Raw genomic sequence first — 24,829 nt, 5'->3', positions numbered from 1 at the left:
AAAAGGGTATAAAGCATTGATTTCCTTCTTAATTATCTAAGCTTAAAAGCCCACCAGTAACAAGTTCTTCCTTTGGAAATGATTATTTTTTCTCAGCCAAGGAAATGATATTCATGTTGTGACATCCTAGTTCTCCTTAGTGTCCTGTAATATTATTGTACTTACTATGAAATATGAGCTAGACGACTGCCTTTGAATATATATATATATATATATATATATATTGAGTTTTAGTGAAAAGGAGATGTGACAAATCATGGGTTTTTGGCAATAAATAAATTAACAAGCCTCAGATCTTGCAGAACAATGCATGGATGGGGTGCCTCACACGATAAAAGAGTGGAGAAAGGAATCATGTGGAAGAGCATGTTGAGAAAATCCCAAGGGACCAAATATGGGATTTGAATCTACAGGGTGGAGAGTGCTCTTTGTCTGGTTGCAATTTCAAAAGGTTCCCAATGAATGTAGTAGGTTAAGGAGTTGAGTCGGTGGAGAAAAGCAGTTGGCCTATGAGTTGGATGAGATTAAGAGGCCTTAAATGACCCTGGACCCCCGAGTGTCATTTTCCTCCATTTTTGAATTCATTTATATTAATTTCTTCTAGGTAATCATCAGATTTCATGAATTGTTTTAGCATAACCTTTTCAATTATTGAGCCTCAAAAACAGCATCATCTACTTTCTTTTTTATATCGTAACAACAATTCATATCAAGAAATAAATATTGCCAAATTTGTTGCTACGTCAAAAAGGTGGATTCTTATATGTATGATCAGAGCAAATGATGTGCATCAATAATAAATATTTGCATTTATTTCAAGACAAATCACCATATTTAATTTTGGATAATTGTAAAATCGCTATCACTTTTGTTTTTGGGCAGAACAATGAGTTGAGCAAATTGGAAGAAAATTAAAGTGGAGGACAGACATGAATGACAATTTCTAGCTTTCCTGATCATATCCTTGCCATCTTTTTTCTGTGCATTTATTTCTATTTAGTCTTAGTAGAAAGCATATAGGCCCTTTTTCCAAATAATTTTCCTTTTACTGTTTTTGGTACTATTCCCCTTTACCTTTATTCTTTGCCAAATGGTAGTCTCATTCAATTGCTAGTCCAACAAATAAATCCAACTTATACATACAAGCATTTGGTTCCACGATTGATGATATTTTTGTACTACATAGCTTGCAAGTCACTATTACACAGTTGTAAAGACATAATTGAAACACTCAATTTTCTGGTATTTTTTTTCTTTTATAGTAATATATCTAAACCAATTATTGAATGACTAATTGCAAGGAAGAAGTAATTTCCAAAATGATTGCAAATCTGGTCCATATCGTATTTGCAACCTTTCACAATTATTGAATTGAATTTATTACCATAACAAACCAAATCATTCATCAAACTTATATGGTAACTTTTGTCCCAAACTTTGAAGTGATTACAATAATTTTGGCCAATTTTTCGTCAAGTATTAATATTACTATTTTTATTTTGACTCATTTAATGTTAACATTCTTCTAAAAAGAGTTATCTATCAATTATTGCAAGATTGTTAGAGAGGATAAATAGTGAGCCATACTTTGATCCAGGGGCGGAGCCTCCTTTACTTTGGCCTCTCAAAATTTTAAAATTTTTTTTTGTATTATATAAAATTTTTTATATATTTCTTTACCGATCTCTTCAAAATAATTTTTTATTTAATAATTAATATAAAGAAAAAATAACAACATGATTTCACATGTCTCAATTTTAAAGGTTTTTTGTTTTTCTTTCTCAATTTATATTATTATTTTTATTTATTTATTTATTTTTATTTCATTTATTTATATGTTTTAAATTTTTATAGATTTTCTGTTCTAAATTTTTACGAACCATCAACCATGTTTTTTTCTTTTTTGTTTCTATTATATGAATTTTATTTTTTATAATTTTAATCTTTAAAAATTCATAAATTATTATGTAATTTTTAAATATAAGTTGTAATGTTGCACTGTTGTTAAAAATTTCATTAATGTATTATTTTTTTTAATCTTGATTAAATAAAAAGAAATTATCTTAAATATATCTTTTTTATATGTTTTACATTTTATATTTAATTGAAAGAAAATTATCTAGAATATAAAGCCTTTAAATAATTTTGATCATATAAGAGGAAATTATCAATCTTATATATTGTGTTTAACTATTTATGTTTTTTGTATTATAGTTTTATATTTAATATTATAAGTTGAAATAGAAATAAAATAAGAATATTAAAAGTTGACTGCTTTAATTTTTTTAAATTTGATTAAAATATAAGTAAATTGAAAATAATTGACAAATTTTTTAAAAGAAAAGATGCAAACCGTTCAAATGATTCTTCTATACTTGAGCCACCAAATCTTAATACTTTAACTCATGAATTAGAATAATATAAATCAAATTATCTAAAACTCAATCATAAAGAAATGGATGTTTTTCAATACATAATTAATAATTGATGAATTTGAATTTAAGAAACATGATTGAGCATAACTTTCAGGCTATTGTAAGTTTTTTTTTTCTTAATTTACATGTTATATAAAATTATTTTTTATTATTAATCTATTTATTGTTAATTAAATTTTTTTTAAGAGGGTCGGCCAAGCGAGCCAACCCTATTAGGGTTCCACAAATTATGTCGGCCATGTGTCTTGATAGCCATACAGCACCCACCAAACGAGGGTGAGCGTGGCATATTTAGCCAATCAATCTTTTTTTATTGTTAATTAAATTTATCATATTAATTTTTAAAATTTTTAATTTTTAATTTTCTATTTTTATCTCTTTAACAAAAATTAATTAGCTCTACCTTGTTTTGATCCTCTTAAAACTCTTATAAATTAAAAATATTAAGTGTTACATTAAAATTTTATTTAATTACATGAAATTGTGATTTATGTGTAAGATATATTTGCAATTTTATCTTGCCCTCAAATATAGTTTGAATTGTCTGATGAGGGATGGTACGTACGTCAACAAAGGAAGGCGGAAAGTTCCAATCCCTCGAGAAAGACAGGAGATTTAATTAAGCATTAAAAAGAATTATTAATGGTTGATTTGGAAGTAATGAGATCCTAAACGAAGGCAGCACCGACAGACTTTGGGCATAGATTTGAGGAGTTGACGCGTATACCAGGGGAGTCCAGCCAAGTCCACCCCGGGAATGTACGGCTTCTGGAACCCATTTCTTCCGATTGAACATCTTAGACTCTTTTCAAAAATCATTTATTAATTGTTAGAATATTACATGACAAAAGGCTGATCAGCTATTAATAGGGATGACTCCGTCTCCTTTTTAAAAGGAAAAAAAAAATGACTTAATTGAATGTAAATACTTAATTCTCAAATTGACATCATTTTAAGTTTTGGAAAGGAGACCCATAAATTAATTTTTTTTCTTCTAAATACTGTTCACTAACTTAAGTCTAGAGGCAATTGGTAGTTTATATATTTTAAATTCACCCAAAAAAAATCGACATATAATGATATAATTAATATATTACAGATGAACAATTATTTTTGGATAAACTATTAAAGAGACTATAATTTAGACGAACAATATTCACGACTCTACGAGCGGTGCTACCTACTCTTTCTTTTAAGAGCCACTTACCTTATAAATACAATATCTTGTTGGGCAAATCATATAGTTGGTTGTGATTTGATTCATTGTGTGATAAGGAATAGCATGGTCCCATTTATATCATCCCAATAAACCCTTAAAAAATATTTGTGTCTAAACTTGAACCTCTAGTTTTCCAAATGGGGCCAAAAGGGAGAACGACTTGTATTTTAATATATTTCTATTCAACCTTTCAATATTTAAAAATTCTTAATTATTTTTACTTATTTATTATTTTAAAAAAATGAATTTCAACCTAATTTTTTAAACAAAGAGTTATATATTAATAACTGAACCGAATACTCGGTGTATTAGTTTTTAATTATTGTTTTCTGTTAATAAAAAAATAATCATTTTATAGATAAAGCCCATTTGCCATGTCACATGCATTCTGCAAATGTTTGCATGCTCGTGAATCAGTATGGATCAATCGTCAAATCTTCCCAACCTCTTATATACATATATAGTGTTTAAAAATAGGGTATATTTAAACCTTCTTAACAGATTAAGCATTAATTTATTGATAACACAAAGAGAAAAAAAATTGTTTGTTTAATCCGTCAATGACTGAATCTATTGGGAAAATGGTGAGGAAGACAAAATGAAGTAGCTCGATTTGAACTTCAAGATTAAAGCTTATGACTGTTTCTTCATTTTCTCAGTTCATGACTTTGTGGGGGCACTGAAATGTGTAGTCAGCCAGATGGTTTACTTTGATATTGACTCACCAAGGGTTTCTTTCATGGACTAGCGTAAGATCATCGATTTTTCTCTAACAAATTAAATACTAGTTAGGAAGATCATTTAGGTTTCCTCTGTAGCTTATACTTTATTTTTTTTAATTTTAAAAAAATAGAAAAAATAAATAAATAATAAGAACAAAAATATCACTCAAATAGAAATTGAATAGAATAACCTTTTCATTATTCATGTTAGGGGAAGTATTCCTTGAAAGCTTTCAACACAACTTACACCCCAACTATGTTGTTCAGTCCAACATTTTCAGAGCAGACATAAGAGAGGGGGAAATTAAATTAAAATAAGGTTGAGAATTAAAGTAAAATCAATTAATTATATCAAACTATTAAATGAAAGTGCTTACCAAAATAGAATATCTATTTTGCATCTTACCATTCGATAATAAATAACCAAATTAATCTAAACGTTCTTTGAAATATTTTAACTATAACAATTTTGCATTCTCTAAACCTTTTAATGTTGGTCTTTTAGAATATGCTATTCCTTCTTTCAAGTGATTTTCTCTTCGGGTGAAGACACGTTTGAGTTCCAAACAGGATAATAAAACACAGATAGATCCAACTCCGACCCACCTTGTAATTATCAAAGCCGTAGGACATTTGGCAAGCTCAAACCCTTAAAACCCAAACGACAATGCTGGGCGGTGACTCCATAACTTAAACATTATTGGTTGGGACCTTAAACACCCCCTTCAGTATTTTTGTCTGTCAGATGGGTCCCCCTCCAATGACAATGCGTCACAGCTACCACAACCCTCACCGCCGGGTGACGATGTGCTGGGTAGTTGATTCTTCTTTTAATTTTTTTGTGATCAAGCAGCCGTACATGTTTGACGAGTACGATTAAAAAACACGGACAGAAAAAAGTTTAAAAAATGAAAAATAGAGGAAACAGTTATAAGAGGTCCCACACGGACAGGCATTTATAAACGTCCGCATTTAACTTAACACCGGTAAGGGGGTGGAAACCGAAAAAACTCATAAATTTTTAAATTTTCGAAAACAGTCTAAAGGGTACTTTTGATAAGGGGATTTTGATGAATATTACGATTTCTGCCACTACTTCTTTTCCTTTCTGTGATCTGATATTTTCCTTGGGAAATTAAAAATATCTTTTAATTTTTTCATAATTTTTTTTCAAAAATGTTTTCTCATAAAAAAAGAAATATTAAAAAGATAAAAAAAAAAATGTTTTCCTGATGCTCTCGGCCAGATCTGAACTTTCTTTCTCCTTTACCTTCAAATTCTCTCTCCCGATTCATCCTCTCTCTTTTCCAAATTTTGTGATGAAAAGTCTTTAATACCCTTAACAATTGAACAATCTCATATTTTATAAAATTCTCACATTTCTATTAAATAATAATTAAAAATAGTTACCAAAAAAATACATACCAATTATTATATAAATTAAATTGCTTGAGTTCAAATAATCTACCATCGAATGTATCCTTCGTAATATAGCTGAGTTGGGCAAGTGAAGGTCTTCATCATGGGTAGAGGTACTGCTCATCAAATGACAGTTACCAAACAAAATTATGGTGGAACAAAGCTCCAATCACTGATTATCAATACGCAGAATTGAATTATTTATAATACAAAGTTTACAAGACCAAGATAGAACAAGTTAAGATACTCAGAATTGATTTCAAAAACTTGGGATAAGCTAACTTGATCCCGATTTGAGTTTGAATTGCCTCTCTCCAATAAATTAGCCTTACATTTTATGCCGTAACTGCTAATCTGAGTGCAACAAAGGAAAGTGCCCCTTCTTGCCTTCTTTGTTGGATTGGTTTTTCTTGTTTTCTTTTTATGAATAATTTTCTATTTCAAATGTTGAATATAAGTTTATAATTATTTTTTATATAACTTATATAGGTTTATTTCATAATTGCATTAATCTATTATTTTTCCTTAATTATAACGTAACGTATGTGTATAAATCTTACAAATCCACGTCATAAGATAATTTCTTTTATAAATAGAAGCTACCGATTTTACAAATTCCTAATTTAAAAGGTAACTATAGATTCATCTAATACAAAAATATATAAAAATAAAATCTTTGATAAAAAAGGAAATAATTTTACATTAATAGTTTATCTTTTTGACATCTATATTCTAAATAAATATCACCTCTCTTCTAAATCTATACAAAATTTTAATTTTGGTATTCAAAAAAATTAAATTTATTGCAATCGATCGTTTTCACTTGAAAAGTTTACATATTTATTACAAATTCAAACTATATAAAAGACAAAGCCCAAAAATATGTTTGACCATTTAATGTTAAAAATTCAAACTAAACATGATATTGTTGACTGTTGCCTAAAAATATATTTACTAGCATAACTCAATCAAAAGGAAAACTTTATAATACTGAATTTTGCATTGATTTCATTGCTTCTTTTTTTATTGTTTCACGTAGCATTCAATTTACTATTTTTTTTTTATAATTTGATTTTGTTACTTATTACTGATTTGATTGTTAGTCAACAATCACGTTCAAAAGATTATAATTTCTTAGGTTATTTTAATATTTTTTCTATGCGTGATTTTTTCCACTCATTTTTAGTTTTTAAAATTTTCTTAATCCATATTTTTATCACCAAAAGTTTAATTTCGTTTTTTGGTAGACCTCTTTGAGTTTTTATATACATAAGAAAGGTTTTACTCACTAAAAAATATTATTGAATTAATAGGAAAGAAGTTATTGTAGATATAAATCTATTAATAAATTACATTTTTGGTCATACTCATTCACTTGACGTATACAAAAAAAAAAAAAATCATAGATAAAAAAGAACTACGCTAAAAAAGCACGGGGCACAACCAAATTAATGTGATCTAGCACGTGTTGTGGAAAATACACGTACCACAAAAATAGGAAGTCAGTGGCAGAAATGTTAATTATGTGGAAAACCATCCCTTTTTTTAAAACCATTTATTCTTTCTTTTTCCTTTATAGCTCTTTCCTTTTTTTTTTCTCTCTCTCTTCTCCTCTCTGTTCCTCACAAGTCACAAGTGTTCTCTCTCCAACATAGACAACTTTCTCTTTCTGTTTAGTCACATTCACTTTAGTCTCGTCCCACTTCTCAACTTTCTCTCTCCGCAAACACCAATTTTCTCCACCTTCCCACATCTACTTCCATCTCTGGGTTTGGAGAGAGAGCGACTCAAAGGATTTGGCTTTTGCCTTCAATGGCAGATACTGCAAAGTACATGCCTATCAATGGAGGAACAACTCTCGTTACAGACTTCAGGAGTCTGTTTTCAATCATCAAGACAAGGAGGACAGTGGCTTTCTTCATGTTTGCCTTTGTTGGTTTCACTGTGTTTTTAGCTTTTAGCCCTTCTTCGAACTCTTCTGCTCCTTGGTTCACCAACATCTTTTCAACAAGCTCCACCACTTCTGCTACTACGTCTGCCGATTCTTATAGATCTCAATTCTCTTCCGTTTTCGATTACTTCTTTTCCAACACTTCTTCTTCTCCGCAACAACAACAAGGCCTTAACTTCACTTCTTATCCTAATAATACCAGATCTAATAGCACTTTATCTCAATTAGCCAACCCAAGAGAGGAGCTACCTTTTGACAAAAACACCACCAAAACCCAATCTTTGAACACAAATAAAGAAGTAGCCAGTTCTAAAAACACCACTTTCCAATCCCCCAAAACAAATAAAAACAACACCCAAAGTTTGGTTTTGCATGCAAATCAGACCACACTTTCTCCTCCCCCTGTGTATAAAAATCCACCTAGTACGAGCAGCCAGACTGAAAAGAAAGAGAATTCTGATAAAGCTCAAGTTTTGAAGGCTAATCAGACTACAATTGTCACTGAAAAAGCTCCGGTGGCAGCTAATCAGAGCACAAATTCTCCAGCCAAATCTGATTCTGTCAACAAGGTAAGTTCTGGGAAGGGAGAGAAAAGTGTAGCACAAAAAGGAGTGGTATCAAACTACACAGCTTCCCTGACGAAGAAACAGGGGAATGGGAAAAACCAGGGCAATGGGAGTGGTTCAAGGCTGCCAGCTAAACAGGGGATTGAGAATTTGATTGAGTCGTTGATGAATTGTGATTTGTTTGATGGAGAATGGGTGAAGGATAATTCCTATCCCCTTTATAAACCAGGGTCTTGTTCGTTTATTGATGGGCAATTTAGTTGTGTTCCCAATGGAAGGCCTGATAGAGATTTTCAGAAATTGAAATGGAAGCCTAAAGGCTGCACTTTGCCAAGGTAGTAATTTTTTTTTTTTAAGTTTTGATCAATTCTTTTTACTGATTTATCAACCAAGTAATATCTTGAGCTTTTTAATCGGTTTAATTTTGAGTAGGTTTTCCTTTATTGGAAAATCAAACTGATTTAGCAGTTTTGGATTTATGTTGATCTTTGAATTAGTCATCTAGAGAATTTATCAAATTTTATTCGTGATCAACACTGTTGAATACTTGAATGTATTTTCATACATAGATTTTACTTTGGTGCTTTCTTATGCCTCTAGTAATAAATTACATGGCAATGGGTTTTCTTTTCTTTTATCATTAAGCTAAGATTAATTAATGTGAATATTTTGTTAGATTGAATGGCGGTCACATGTTGGAGCTATTGAGGGGAAAGCGGCTTGTTTTTGTGGGCGACTCTTTGAATAGGAATATGTGGGAATCTCTGGTTTGCATCCTGAGAGGTGCTGCAAAAAATCCAAAAAATGTTTTTGAAGCCCATGGAAGACATTATTTTCGAGGGGAAGCTTCATACTCTTTCATATTCAAAGTAGGTTATTCGTGATGATTAAATTTTACTCATCTTTGTTACTTACTGTAGGATATTTACTTTAATTTTACGGCAACTTATTTGTTTACTTTTTGGGGCTGGCTCGGTTGATGATGAATAGGATTATAACTGCACTTTAGAGTTCTTCGTATCTCCTTTCCTGGTCCGAGAGTGGGAAATGCCAGACAAAAATGGAACGAAGAAGGAGACACTTCGGCTTGATCTTGTTGGAAAATCATCTGATCAATATAAATCGGCAGATATCCTCATCTTCAACACGGGGCATTGGTGGACTCATGAGAAAACTTCCAAAGGGTTTGTTGATAATATTTCCATACAACTTTTTTACATATAATGTCTCTTAGTGTAATGATTTTAATGATTATTTTCCGTGTTCAACTACGGAAAACTACAGGAAAGATTATTACCAAGAAGGCAGCCATGTTTACAACGAATTGAATGTTCTTGAGGCCTTTCGGAGAGCATTGACAACATGGGCTAGATGGGTTGATGCCAGAGTAAATCCTATGAAGTCTATGGTGTTCTTCAGAGGTTATTCTGCTTCACATTTCAGGTAAAGGCAAATAAATGTGATATATTATTTTGAATGCACATAGCTGCTTTTTCCTTCACAACCTGCAGCCACATTTGAAGTAAATTCCTGTATTTCCTTGAAAAATTATGGAGGCATGTAATTGTAACCTTGTTTTTCTTGGAACTGTGTGTTGGTAAAAACTATGATATACCATTTCTAAATGTTTTATTGGTGCTTGAACCTTTCTCCAGCGGCGGGCAGTGGAATTCTGGAGGAGCATGTGATAGTGAAACTGAGCCGATCAGGAATGAGACGTATCTAACGCCATATCCATCAAAGATGTTGGTCTTGGAGTCAGTGCTGAAGGGGATGAAAACACATGTCACCTACCTTAATATTACCAGATTGACTGATTTCCGAAAGGATGGTCACCCATCAATCTACCGGAAGCACCAGAAGCAACAAATGTCAGAGGAGGAAAGAATAGCTCCTCTAAAATACCAGGACTGCAGCCATTGGTGCCTTCCTGGTGTGCCGGATTCGTGGAACGAGCTTCTGTACGCTGAGCTCCTTGTAAAAGAAAATAAGATGCGGCAACATCAAAGGAGAGCTAGGTAAAAATAAAATCATACAAACTTAGATTTGTCTGAGTCGAAGCAAGTATAGGCGGTACATTGTAGAAACAAACAAACAAAATGGAAGGAAAAAAAAGATCAAACAGAGAGTGTTTTTTATTTTTTCTGCTCCTCCTTATAAAATTGTGGGAGTAGAAAAATGAAGCTGATGAATATTCTTGGAGAGATCAATCTGTGCTGTCGTAAATTTCTTTTGTTTATATAATAGAAAGTAGAGAGAGGATGGTTTTGGTTTAGTTGGTAAGATTTGGATAATGGGAAATCTTGTCCTTCCCTTACCACCCCAAGATTTTTCTACCCTCAAATTTGCTTTGAGGATTGTAAATCTCCATATTATTTTATTTAAAAATAAAATCAAGTGGGTTGCTTCTCTTTCCATATACCATCCTTGCATATTTCTCTCTTTTCCATTCCTTTTTCTCAGTATTCTGTTCAACAAACTGATCACAAGCATGAAATTAACCTTTGATTATATTATAAGACACCATGGTCATGGTGATGTTTGATTTATATACTGATAAATGCCAAATTGCCTCTTGTGGAAAGCTTGGGTCACTTTGTGATTGGGTCTACAAAGGACCGACCACATGCGGCTTTTGATAAACCAAATACTAAATATAAAATTGTAGAGGTAATAAGAGTGTGGTCTTTTCCTGGGATCTGTCACATGCCATGTTTGGACTAATTCGTCCACATATGAAACAATCAGAATCTGTATATTTGATTGTTTAAGCAATTTACCAAGTCACCATCATCAGATAAGAGCTAACCTTGTCTTTTATCAAGTGCCTTTTTTCTACTTTATAATCACTCGTTTTCTTTGTCAATTTATAGAATCTTTTCTTCGGGTTCCTCGTAATAGGGTCTAGTGTCGGTAACTGCAAGCAAAACCTAGGGCTCTTTACCTCTTATCTCTTTATATTTTTAGCTTCAAGTTCAAATTGCATCTAAATATGAGGCTTCGTAATAGGTATATTTATATATTTTCTTAATTAACGAATTGTGTTTGAATTTCTCTTCTTTAAAAAATTTAAAAAAAATTGAAAATTTAAATTTAAAAAAAGATTTCTGCCTTTTCTTTAATAGCATAAAATCTGTTTGAAGCTGCATCTTATCTCTTTTTCTATTTCGAAATTAACGTTTAAATTTTTCACCACTCAAGCTGATCTTAATATTTCCAGAAAGAATAATAATAATAAAAACTATCTTAATTTGGTTCGAAGTTGCATATCTCCCCCCTTTGTCCAATGATTGCTTGGGCCTCAACTCCCTCACTCTAACCTATGGGCATCTGGCCCATTTGTTTTAATCTTGAGGTACCTAGGCTTAGCCTTTTCTTCTTCAAGAGAGTATAGGAGAGGAAGTGGCCTATCCCGTGAAATCTTTTGTACATTGTATTCGAACCACATTCCCAAGGATCCCTTTCTTACTCTTTTTTTTTTACTTTTAATTTGTATTTTATACTTTTTTTTGTTTAGAGAAGGGACACAATTCTTTTTCTTTTAATTGATATATTGTCTGTTTGAGCTGGAAAAAGAAGATGTAGTCATGGTATGTACCTTCTATGCCAAGTCTACTATAGTCAAATATGGGGATTGCATGATCTCTATGCTTTGATTGCTTTCTTTTTCTTTTTTTTTTTTATCTCACAACTCTCTTTGCATGTAGAGTGATAATATGGATGGGACACCATGGTCAGTAAAAGCTTAACTCATCACAGTCTTACATTCACGTCGATATGAAACAACAAATCGAAATTGAAAAGATTGTCGCATTTGAAAACACCAATAATGAGTGCCCCCTTTCATTACTTCACAACTTAGGTACATAGAATAATTTGGCTTTTAGTTTAAATTAATAGCAGTAATTACTAATCAATTCGTCAATGACACATTATCTTATCCATCCAATTTCTAATTTAAAACACACAAAAAAAATTTGCAATAATTTTTTGGTGGGGTAAATCTTAATAAACTTTATTGGTGAAAAAATAGTGGAGCTTCACTTAAAATTCAAACATTAGCTACTCCTTTTTTCAATTAAATTAAATCAAGTACAAGCTCAAAAGGCTTGTACCTGGGCTATAGATGAGAAATTTTTAACCCCATTATGTGACAAATTAAAATTTTAAATTCGTAATTAGCTGCTTATCAGTGCAGATGTCCCAACTTAATTTAAGCACCTTCACCTGATAATTGCAACTAGAGGTGTCAATAAGTGGATCCGGTTGACACTTCTATAACCTAAATTAAGATTCAATTAGTGAAATCCCAAATCATTAATTTAAAATAAATTTATTATTAAATATTAAATTAATGTTTTTAAAAATACTTTAAAATTAAAATTAATATAATAATATTTGAAGTTAAGCCAAATTGAACTCTAAAAATCATGTCCAGGCTCGGTCCATGAACAGATGTACATGCAATCATCCAGCAATGGGCCCCAAATGAGGAGTATCTCTTTGATTTGAGCTTGGTTGGATCAATAATATGAACTTTCCCTCCCTCTTCCAGTCTCTCTTTAATTAACCCTGCAATAAAACTGCAAGAATCTCACAGGTAAGAATGTAGATATATTTTAGACTCTCAAAGCATTTCTTTCTACTATCTTCTTTAAAACCTAAGAACATGTGTGTAGCATCTCTAAATTAAGAATATATATATATATATATATATACTTATATTGATTTAGGTACACACATGCATTTCACCTTACTTGGAGAGTAAATAACCCTATTATTAATTAGACATGCTTGGTTCCTATTGGTTGATCAATTAATTTCTTCAAAATCGATCTTGGGTTGGCTTAACCAAACCCTAGATACTTACCATTACCAAGCATAAATCATTATGGTTTGACATTTTTGAAGATGTAATTTATAGTTACATGGCGCTATCAGATATTAATTCATATACCTAACTCTTTTCAACGTAGCAGTCTGTCCCAGAATGCAGATACGTTGCTCTGGCCTTGTCATAATCATGGTTGAAATACCGACGTTTTCCAGGTTTTTATAGCGACCCTGCAGGCTGCATGTCTCTTCTTTGGTCGTCAAGTCTCACCACCAACTTTGTCTTGATATCATCTGCCATCTCGCTCACGTTCTGAACATCTCTAGAGAAAACAGCCATGGGATTTCAACCTCGGCCCCTGGGGTTAGGTGTGAAAAAGTTTAATTTCACAACCAAGGATTACATTTATTTGCGAGATTAGACAAAGAGGGATTCAAATCAAATTCTTCAAGTAACAACATATATACTTACAAATTAGATTTGTACAAGCAAACGTTTTGTAGGACTATAATTGTTTTTGTAATAAAATTAATTACAGTCATTTCGACTTTAACTCCAATGATAAGTTTGGGTAATGAGATTTTGGATGAAGATTTTATGTTTAAACCGTATTTCTCTTATACAAAAAAAAATGATGTAACATATGTATTATATATACAATAATAATTATGATAATTAATCATGAGTATACCATTGATGTTAGATAACTTAATCTTTGTACTTCATCGTTAATTATTGTATCGATTGGGTAGTGGGCACGGCTCTAGGTATTTAAACCACATAAATAAGCATTACTTAGCACTCATATTATAGATATAATTAATTACTCCAAATGGATTTTCAATTACTTTTCTTCAAACAATAGTATGTTTTTGAGTGCACATCTTGTGTTTGCCTATTTTTCCCGTGAACGTATAAATGATTGTTCATGGTATACATGTGAATTTAAAACTGAAAAAAAAAAAAGTAATGAAGTTATGGAAAAGTAGGGCTGCTACTGCGCTTACTGGTTAAGGGAAATTGATTTTTGTGTCCATTTTTTTGAATCAAAAGATATATATGAATGTATGTATGTTTAAAATTATATTCATAAAATTTAAGAGGGAGTGAACATATGAAAAAAAACCTCTTATATGGACTTGCCTTCAAAACTTAGAGCAATATTATACTTCAAGTCTCAACCACAGCTTGCACGAGTTCTCTTTCATCTATTTCTTTTTCCTCTCATAATTATTAGATAGATGTTGAAACACTTTATACATCTCAAATCAAGAGATACATACACTCATATGTATAATATATGCTTATTCAAGCTAATAGGATGTTGGTCTCACCAAGTCTATCTTAACTTACATTTTTTTCTTTCTATTATCTCGTTTTATTTAAATTGTTAATTTATTCTAATAAATAAATTACAATTGTTTAATAAATTTTTAAATATATGACTCAACGGTAAGTATGTGTATGTCGCATACTTAATAATGTGATTCAAATTTCCTTTCTCTCAATTAAAAAGGAAACAAAGAAAACAAACAAACAAAAAAAAAAAACGCTACCATGCGCTCTCCTTATCCGTTATCTCTATGGACTATGATGGCCGTGTAACCAATGTAATTCCTTCTATTTTACTACCATTTAAATGCACATAATGCTCGCAATAAAGGCTGATAATGATATATTCAAGAATTGGCTTAGCTAATTAAGTGGTAATAAATATTTTTAATGCATGTGATGTGAGCAGTAATTTGATTATAAGCTATATAAAAAATGGGGCATCTCTTTTCCATAAACTTTCTCTAAAATTCTAAAGAGTTGTGATATGATTAGTGTTAGGTGTTCCCTATGGAGAATAAGTTGCACTGCCATCCGATTTCATAATAGTAAAATCCCTCTCCATGATACCAGTTCAGCGAACTTGATAATAATTTGTAGAAATACTGAAAGGAAATAACAAGACGCAACAAGTCAAAGCATACATTGGAGACGGTCAAAATAAATGAATGAAACTGAGTGTGGATTCATAAATAAATAAATAAACCACTAAGATTATATTCAATTTCAATGCACAAACCATTAGATTACATTAGGCAGTAACTATTAATAATTAATTTCTTTTCCCCGTCAAACAAAACAGGCAGCTTTCTAACAAAATTTCTTCCACTTGCTCCCTCACCCCACCCCCAGTCAAAAACAAAATCTATCAAAAACTCAAATCTCGTGTTCTTTTTCCCCCCGTTCCCATCAACAAGAAAACTGCTAGACAGACAAATTAACAAATTCAAGAAAGGAAAATAAAATAAAATAAAATAAAATAAAATCCTCCAAGCCAAGAATATTTACATTATGGAAAAGAAAAAAGGGCGTCAAATCTTTTGACTGGTCACATCCAATGATTTTCAGGAAGCAGCCTGGTGGGCTTGGGGCTGGGGCTGGCTTTGGGTCACATGTGTTGGTAGAGGAGAAAAAGGGTATCCTCTAGTCTTAGTCAGTGGTAAGACACCAGTCTTGGCATCGGAATTGCTGCCAGCGGCGGCGGCAGCGGCGGAGACGTTGGTGGTGGTGGCAGCAGCAGCGGTGGAATTAGCGGTGGTGGAAGTGGTAGCGACACGCTCACATGAAGGACACATAGTGAGAGTGGTGGCAGGCAGCTGCATGTAAAATGGTTGAGAAGTTTTCAAGGCTCTTAATTCTTGCAGTTCCTTTTGCAACCTCCTATTTTCTTCTGTCAGCGTCTCACAGCATCTCTTTAAATACTCACAATCTACCTCCGTCTGCTTCAGCTTTGTCCTGTGTTGCAACAATCAAACCTTAAATCAACCATAATTAAAAACAACTTAAACCAATAAATTACATAAAATTAAAAAAAGAATGATAAAAACATTCTCAGTACAGTTCAGGTTGAGGACATTAATTTATTTTTATTAAAAGCTCGAGGATGGCTAATAAATACAGCATGCTGCAACTTCTGGGAAATAAAAATGTTATAGGTATTACTCATATTGGCAATTGTTCAATACAACCACCATGAAATAAATAATATATGCTCCTATACCTTGCTCTTCTATTCTGAAACCAAACTTCCACTTGGCGAGGACGAAGATTTAATTGCTTGGCCAAGGCAAGTTTTTGCTTCTGGAACCACCATTCAAATTTAAAAAATAAAAATAAAAATCAATAAAAAAAATGTTAAGACAGAACCCAAAAGAACAGGGGAAAAAAACAAATGGTAATAATTTCTGTTTATGTTTGACTTACAGGATTGAGAGTGTTGTGTTCTTTGAAACTTTCTTCAAGAAAAGCGGATTGTTCTTTAGAGAGCCTGAGTTTCTTCCGAGTTGAACCGTTCTCATCATCATCGCTGGCTCTTGAGCTAGCTCTTTCGTTTTCAACTTCCAGGTCTCTCTTGCCTCGACCGCTTCCGTTTCTAATCCCGAAGTCCATCTGAAAAGAAGACACCGCGCTGTTGGGAGAAGACAACGCCGCCCCATCCTCAGCTTCATCCATCACCGCCACCACCGGTAACCGGTTCACATCTAACCCTCTTCCCTGTCCTTCTGATGAACCCGTTTCTACCACCAATGTAACAATGCACAAGTTTAATGCTATTTTCTTCAAGATTATAAAAGAAATATCAAATAACAAACAAAACCCAAAATACCCAGATCTTAATATCCTATACAGTATCATTTTTGGCTGCCAAGAGCACTATATGAAGAAAAAAAAAGACAGTTTTTTTCATTAGGAAAAATGGAAGGCGTAATATATTTTCATAAGTAGGAACTGCAAATTTCAAATTTCTTTCTTCCATTTCTCACCAACAAACAGAAAGATGAACAAGAAACAAAAAAAAGAGAACATGAAGCTTGGCGCAAAGGGGTAAATACTCACGATTATCAGTGAGCCAAGGAAAGCGAAGCTGAGAAGGAGGTTGGCTACGAGGAACTGGGGAGAAAGGAAGAAGATCAAGCTGAAGAGGTGGATCCGAAGACACCCTTTTGTCATGTCCATCTCTAGTAGCTTCTCCTCTACTTTCACCTTCAAAAGCATCCCCTTTCTCTTGTGATCTGAACCCATTTCCGAGCCCCATGCAAAACCCTAGATCTTTGCTTGATAACTTTGGGGCTTTGTCAAGAAATGAAAACGGCTTTGAGGGATCACCCAAGCTCAAAGCTAACTCCATTCACCTTACTTTTTCTTTTCCTTTTCCTTTTGTTTTCAAAGAGAACCCAAAATCAAAAGAACTGCAAAGACGGCTTTGAATATCTTGGCTGTTGTTATTTTTTTTTCCTTTGGACTCGATGAAGAGAGATATACCCTGAAAAGAGAGTTAAAAAAGAAACCCTATCCAGTCTTCTTTAATGTAAACACACAACCCACCACCCCCTCGCTCCCTACGACACTCCTTTTTATTTCCCTTGCCTTGTGCGAGTAAAGATTGACCGACAAATCCAGTTTGACAAACGCACGTGAATCTATATAAATATACACCGGTTCATACACGAGAGAGAGAGAGAGAGAGACAGAGAGACAGAGAGGGAGGGAAGGAGAAAGAGAATGAGAAAGATATTTCGTTTCTCAAAGTAATAAAGGAAAAGGGTTTGCAAAATCTTTGGTTATAGTATTCACAAGTGGAATTTGAATAAATTTGACTTTTTAAAGAAATGAAAAGGCCGTGGGGGAGGGGGGGTGACTGATGAGAAAACATGAGGCTTTAAAGCAATCTTTTCTTTACCGGGTACAAGGCAACGACAAGCTCTTTTCTCTTGTTTTTTCAATTAAGAATGTAGCTACCCATGGCAACACCACTTTCCCACAGCACAATCCATTATTAAATACTTGATGGGAAGATTTTGTTAATTAATACGACTATAACTTCACAATGTTAGTGAATTATTGTGTTCTCACTAAACAAGGGCCAGAAATCATCATCATCCCAACATGAGAAAATGATTTTTCATCCGACGGCAGGGATCATCAATCTTGTTCCACCCTTTGGACCCAACTTTGTTTTAACCCCCCCTTTGCCAAACTACCCTTTCTTATTAATAAAAAAAATAAAATTTTGACTAAATTTTTTTGTTACTAATAATGTTTTTATATTAGTATGTACTCCTCATCATGATGATATGAGGAAATAATGATTAAAATGCGTTGTTTACCAAACACAATTATTTAGCATTTGCACTGTTTGTTGTTTTGTTTGTTTTCAAATGATAGCCAATTTAATTAATCCCAGATTTGCAGTTTCCGAGTAGTCAATTAACATTTCTCCAAATGACGTAATTGAAAAGTAGTGACCCCCTGGGAATGGGGCTGGAAGCCTGGAAACGCTGACTCACCAACCAAAACACTGAGCCTTTACCAGTTTCTTCCTATGTGGCATCACCCCATTGGCTAGAATGATCCAAAAACTCCTTCTTTTGAGCTAAGCCTGATGTGTGAGCAGAGAAAAAAAAAACATTGGGAAGAAAAGGGCAAAAAAAAACAAGGAAGAAAGTAATTTACTAGTCAGATTAGATTAGCATGAGAGTTTGACCAATAACTCCTCTTTATCAAATGTTCAATTCAAGCAGACAAAGAGACCATCTTTCACTATTCCAAAGAAAGTTAGTGAGCATATTTGTATAATAATAAAATTAAAGGGTAATGTTCTTTTGTGTCTTTTAAGCAGAGTAGACTCTCTCATATTCATAAGCAAAAAAAAAACTCAGAATCGGGGTATCCAATGAGTGGAAATTTTGGTTGAATATTTTCAAGGGGCTGGGGTGTCTGATAAATAAGGGGGGAGGTGGTCCCACGCGCGTGGGGTGACTTTTGAACAAAGGTGGTAATTAAAATACACATCTAGAGGATGTGACCAGGTCAGATATGTCATGCTTTTGGGATCATTGCAATAATTGAAGTCATGCAGGCTTTAATGATAAGTTGGAGAGAGAGATATGAGTGAATTATTGGGTGGGGACGTAAAAGAACCGTGGGATAAAGCCACCCACAGCAACAACAGCATCAAAAAAAGCCCTTCACTCAACCCCCAACTACTCCTTTCTTACCCTATGCCTCAACATAACATTCCCCAATTTAATCACCGTTTTGACAATGATAAGGTTTTACACCTTTACAGATAATACCACATCTCTCTTGTTCATTTCATTTGAGCAAACAAGTGTCTGTTTTTCCCTCCTAAAAAACTAATCTGATTTGTTCCACAATCCCCCCGGTTGACGTACGCAGCATTGTTGAGAATTAACTCCTTCGGTGCATAAATCTATATAGGTCATGCCCATGCCAGGCACATTAAGATTTCTGCACATAATTATACATGTGAAAGGTTTTTTAAGAGTATATTCAACATAAAATGATCATCAAGGATCTCATCCCATGGCATTAGTTATAATCATCTTTTATCTTTTATGAGAAAGCTATGTATATTTTAAGGTTTTAGTCTATACATTTGGCATGCTCATGCTGGTTTTCTATGGAGCCACTGGAAATGCCAATTGGGAATAATTAATAAATATTTGATATCAAGATTACAACCCTCGAGGTGGGCTACGTTCCAAGATTCCTAATGCATATAGGCCAACTTCAATTCCAATCCGAGATATTGCGGGTAGGTTCACAATTCTTTTCTTATATATATATATATATATATTTGACATTATCATTAAATTGAATGTATATCCTTAGTTTTGAATGCTAGCCCCCACAGAATTCATATTGTAAGATCAGACTATTGGGTAATCTTCATATAGGCTCATTCAGGAGACATTTTATTTTATTTTATGGAGGGGGAATTTCATTTATACATAAATGAATAAAATAAACAAGTAATTGGAAATAACTACATTATTTTGTATAGTTCCACATTTTTCAATTTTCATGAATCTTGCCTAATAATTTCTAAACATTTGCACCCATTTCTCATAACTTTTAAACACCATTACCTACGTACGTCGGAAATAATAATTATTAACTCAAATAAAGAGTGAAATTTGAATTATCATTCTCCCACAATAATCATAAAAATAAAACTTAATACTAAATCAATTCGAAACAACATATTCAATTTTATATAAAAGAGGTTCCACTGTCCCTAAGCCTTTAGATTGCTTATTCAACAAATTAACCTAGCTAGGTTTGTCTCAACTTTCATGGTATGAACAGTATTCCACTTTCATCAATTGCCCGCTGGAGAATGTGCCATAAACATTTGGTTAGTGAACTAAGGTGGTATTAAATAATTAATTTAAAATGGGATACAAGTTAATTTGAGTAAAATTAATACAATCCCATACAATAATAATAAAAAAAAAACATTGATCCATTATATATGTACTTTGTCACAAAGTTTATGTCCTTTATGATGTAAATATAAGAAAATAATTTGAGAAAAAATACTAGGAATTATTATGTCTTTGAAACAGATATGGCATACTCACCCATTTACGAAAACATAGAGCAATTCGTAGGTCCAATCAAATCAAAAATTATAGTTGCATTGAAAACAATAAAAACAAAATTTAGCTGATTTTCAACCACAATAACATAAAATACAATAACCCCTCAATTATCATCTCCTTCACTTTCTAAAGGAAGGCCCACGTTAAAAAAAAAAAAATATATTTTCATTGTTGCAGCAACCACTCACTTGTATAGGGGTGAATTGCCTCTAGCTAGTTTGTTCGATAATAGCAGCACTTTTTCCATCACATTTTGTCCATTCTTGCCCCTATAACATAAAAATGAAAAGAATAAGGCCTTTAGCTAGGATTCTTTTAAGTGATGTAAGCTTTGTGAGTTTTTTTAATTAAAATAATTAAATAGAAATTAAGTTGAATATCAAAACTAATTAACTAATAGAATTCAATTTAATTTGTAAATCAATAAGAGTTAAACTTAATTGAAAAATTATATTCGAATATTTAACTCATTGATAGATACATAATTTTTTTACTTAAAGAGTAAAGTTCAAATCTATTTTCTCATAAATTTAAAAAAAAATTGAAAAATTGTATACTTCTACTATAGACAAAAATTACTCAATAATTGATTAACTTGTTAAAAATTTTTATGTATTAAACAAGTTTTAAAAAGTTAATTTTTTTATATTTAAAACTTTTATAAATTTCAAGTAAAAGTCTACTACTCCTGTGCAATGAATAAATACCATATGAATTAATTATTTAAAATTACGAACATTTCAAATTAAAAATCAAATGAATTCTAAACATTGGAATGTATTGGTGAGCACAATAATTAGGGGATTTTTAAAATTAAAAATCAGATGAAAATTCTTGGTATGGTCCTGGATTGGATTGACTTCCAAGGCTTGATCTTCATGGAAATCTATCCAAAAGAGTTCGCCACGTGCCATCATCTGGGCAGTAGAGGGACATGGCAAAATCAAGTCAGAAAGATATCTTGTACTATGTCTCGTACCATCATTATTGTCTTTAGGACATTATGATTACAATTATTATACAGTAAGAACAATGTCCCCGTCGCAACACAAGATAATATGAACATTAATTCAAATCCCAATTTTAGTGAAGTTTATCTAGCTATATACTAGTTTAATTTGTTAATTGATTGACTTACCAATTTCGTTTAATTATTTTTATAAAAATCTTAATATTTAATCATAATAATAATTTCATAAAGAAACAAAAATATTTCTTAAAAATTAAACCGGTTAAAAAAAGTTTGGCAGAATAAAATTAAAATTGATCAATCTTCTTTTGAATAAATAAAATAAATTTCAAAAACAAAAATCTTAAATGACTCCAGTAAAATTATTCAGAGTATTTGTTGTTGCAGAAAATAGGGTATTCATATTTCCCAATTGTCCATGTTTGGTTAGGAAATAGGAAAAAAGTGAGGCAGCTCCTTACACAATACGAACATTGAAATATGAATGTACCGTCATCTATTATTTACCTATGCAAAAATAATTAAGTGAATGGGCCCCACTTTTGGAAAATCTAAGAATCAATCATTTCACACAAAAGATCGTGCACTATGCGGCAACCCATACCCTCTCTTCCCTACATAATTTGAAAGTTCCTTGGAAAGGGACCCTTTGCCCTAGGAGAGGGCATCAACATAATCCAAGGGATCTTCCCCTACTTTATATTTTATGACCACTAACTAATAACATGTAACCATCGAAAATTTCAGGTTTCGACTTGCCTTTAATTTTGAACTGACAATCGGGGAATCAAAGGCTTTTTTTTTTTGTTTTTTTAATTCAGATCATTTTTAATTTCAAGTAATTTGAATTTGATTATTCAAATTCAGATTATTTTTATATTCGAATTTAAATGATTTAAAGTTTGTTATTCCAGTGATTTGAATTAGATAAATTTAGATTGTTTAATTTTTTTAATTAAAGGAATTATATGAAACTGAAAATCAAACAAATTAAATAAATTTTTTGAATTTACGAATGCATTCGATTTTTGACTAGGCAGAGCAGAGGATCCAAATAAAGATTTGAGTTTGGAGTATAGCAAGTGTCATTTTGTTATAAGAACTGCGACTGCAGATTTAAGAGGATGTTACTTTAGAGTAGTTGAGTTTTTTTTTTTTATTATTTTGACAACTTTTGAAGTTGTGGAAACATAATATTTTTGTTTGTACTTCACTAATAAACTCTACCTGTTGATTTGCATTATCAAATGTTGGGGTCAAATTAAGTGGACATAATACAAACATGAAAGGTTTAAAAAACATGAGAAAAGAAGGGATTTAACGCAAAGAAAGAATGAAGAATAGCTTCCGTAATTTAAAAAAGAAAAAAAAAACAAGAATAAAAGCAAGATTGTTTTTTGGGATAAATTTAAAACAATAAAAACCAAGGCAGGAGAAGAAGGAATGAAATGTAAAAGTTGCAGAGAGTTATAAAGCTGCAATAAAACATTGCTGGTTAAAAATTTTACGTCCTTTATTTGACTGAGCCACTGAGCCAAAGATTCTGGTGTCTTTCGTTGGCCTGAGGGCCTGGGCGGCCGAGCCTGAACCCCCCACCAATTTTTTTTTTCTTTTTCTTTTTACGTGCAATGGGAATTATGATAGGTAAGGCAACCCTTTGCTCTTACCGATGGAAGTTCAAATACTGCAGATTTCGTACACTACGTACAACAGGGGATGTAACTGGACGTAAGTTAAGACATGGAAAAAGAGGAGTGATAGTAAAGTCACGTGAGGTAGGCGTGAGGGAGAAATGATGTGGGGGGTTTTGGTCAGAGTCGCAGACATGACGTGAGAGGAGAAGAAAAATCAGAAACATAGAAGGAGGGGAAGAAGAAGGAGAAGAAAATGGGGTGGATGGGGCCGTGGGGGTCGAAGATTGTGAGATGGGGACATCATGCAGTGTCTTAAGGAGACAATGGATACAGCAGCAATCATTTGTACGTGGGATCCTAATAGGGGGGCTTGCTTTTCTTTTCTTTCATTTCTTCTTCATTCATTCATTATTATTATTGGTTACAATGCATGGATGGGTCCCCCTCTTCTTCATCCTCCTCCTCCTCCTCTTCTCTCTCTATTACCTAGAGAGAAGAGAGCCCCCAAAAAAGCATCAAATAATTGTGAGGTGATTGAAATGGTCGTGTCTCGTCTCTTTCTTTCCTCGCTCCCCTTCTAGGGTTTTGTCCTTTTCCTTTCTCCTTCCTTTTCTGCTTGTTTTTCTTCAAGATCACAATCCTTTTACCTTTTGTTTTTTGAAGGAAGAAATATAAACATATCATGTTTGATTGTTTTGCATGATCTCAATTTTGAAAAGAATTGATTGAAATAATAATAATATGTATAATTTTTTTATATTTGAAAATGAAAATTTCAAATTTTATTATTTTAAAAAAAATCATATATTAATTAATTAATTAAATACTCTAATACTATAATTACTATAAGTTGAAAGAAAACATTGTGTCTTATTCGTGCTGTTTATATTATTATTTTTTGCTATCATTCTTCATTATTTTTTAACATTTCACCACTAAAAACTTTAAGAGTAAATTTGAAATATTTAGATGGTTAATCTTAATTTTGATGTATACTTTTAATTTTTTAATGCAAAATAAGGTTACTGTATTTTAATATATATATATAGATATATATATTTTTCAATATAAATCAATCATATTTACTTATTATATTCGAGTCTCATCAACCTACTCACATGATAGATAACATTTCCATTGAAAAAATCAAAACATTTGCAAAAAATAAGGTTACTCTTGCTTATATATAATGATCCTATTTATCTAGGTATAATTTCTAAAATTTACATTAAAGAAAATTAAGCCTATGTGAAAATAGGGGTACTCAAATTATATAGACTATGGATGTATATTCATCACCTCTACAAAAGGGTGCTTGATCATAAGTTCAAAGGAAAAGAACAAAATTAATGCCTACATCATTGTAGATATGAGGATTGTCGAATTTAGCATGTATATGAGATCAAATTTAGGACATAGACGAATTGTCCAAAAGTCAATTCATTTATAATTATATTGGCCTTTGCCAAGATGTCCTTTACTCCTTTTATAGGCCTAGGATTTGTATTCATGGTATAATTAGTATCATTATTGGGTTTATAAATTATCAGGAACTTCTTTGACACTCCTTTTTCTTTCTTTCAATTATATAAACTTTGGCTTCCTACCCCCACCCCCCC

General features: G+C 32.2%; 2 protein-coding genes across 2 annotated transcripts; one reads left to right on the top strand and one right to left on the bottom strand.

The window, feature by feature from the left end:
- On the top strand, positions 7,397-10,736 carry LOC18599132 (protein trichome birefringence). The gene is made up of 5 exons (XM_007028961.2): positions 7,397-8,647; positions 8,989-9,181; positions 9,303-9,496; positions 9,597-9,755; positions 9,968-10,736. The coding sequence occupies exons 1-5, from the start codon at positions 7,608-7,610 to the stop codon at positions 10,332-10,334; spliced, it is 1,953 nt and encodes a 650-aa protein (XP_007029023.2). The 5' UTR covers positions 7,397-7,607; the 3' UTR covers positions 10,335-10,736.
- On the bottom strand, positions 15,172-17,760 carry LOC18599131 (homeobox-leucine zipper protein HOX11). The gene is made up of 4 exons (XM_018121649.1): positions 17,035-17,760; positions 16,402-16,715; positions 16,199-16,278; positions 15,172-15,933 (listed from the first exon to the last, which is right to left on the bottom strand). The coding sequence occupies exons 1-4, from the start codon at positions 17,324-17,326 to the stop codon at positions 15,543-15,545; spliced, it is 1,077 nt and encodes a 358-aa protein (XP_017977138.1). The 5' UTR covers positions 17,327-17,760; the 3' UTR covers positions 15,172-15,542.

This window comes from Theobroma cacao, chromosome 5, assembly GCF_000208745.1.
Source record: "Theobroma cacao cultivar B97-61/B2 chromosome 5, Criollo_cocoa_genome_V2, whole genome shotgun sequence".
Classification (NCBI taxonomy): Eukaryota; Viridiplantae; Streptophyta; class Magnoliopsida; order Malvales; family Malvaceae; genus Theobroma; species Theobroma cacao.
The sequence above is the reverse complement of the archived record's forward strand: the minus strand, read 5'-3'. Positions and strand labels throughout refer to the sequence as shown.

What these genes read in the sequence shown, in the direction of transcription:
- LOC18599131 (XM_018121649.1), bottom strand. Translation starts at nt 17,326, where the DNA reads ATGGAGTTAGCTTTGAGCTTGGGTGATCCCTCAAAGCCGTTTTCATTT. An exon ending in TCCTTGGCTCACTGATAATC is followed by an intron (nt 16,716 to 17,034) that starts GTGAGTATTTAC and finishes CATTGGTGGTAG; the next exon opens with AAACGGGTTCATCAGAAGGA. An exon ending in TTTCAGAATAGAAGAGCAAG is followed by an intron (nt 15,934 to 16,198) that starts GTATAGGAGCAT and finishes GTTGCAACACAG; the next exon opens with GACAAAGCTGAAGCAGACGG.
- LOC18599132 (XM_007028961.2), top strand. Translation starts at nt 7,608, where the DNA reads ATGGCAGATACTGCAAAGTACATGCCTATCAATGGAGGAACAACTCTC. An exon ending in AAAGGCTGCACTTTGCCAAG is followed by an intron (nt 8,648 to 8,988) that starts GTAGTAATTTTT and finishes ATATTTTGTTAG; the next exon opens with ATTGAATGGCGGTCACATGT. An exon ending in TATTCTGCTTCACATTTCAG is followed by an intron (nt 9,756 to 9,967) that starts GTAAAGGCAAAT and finishes ACCTTTCTCCAG; the next exon opens with CGGCGGGCAGTGGAATTCTG.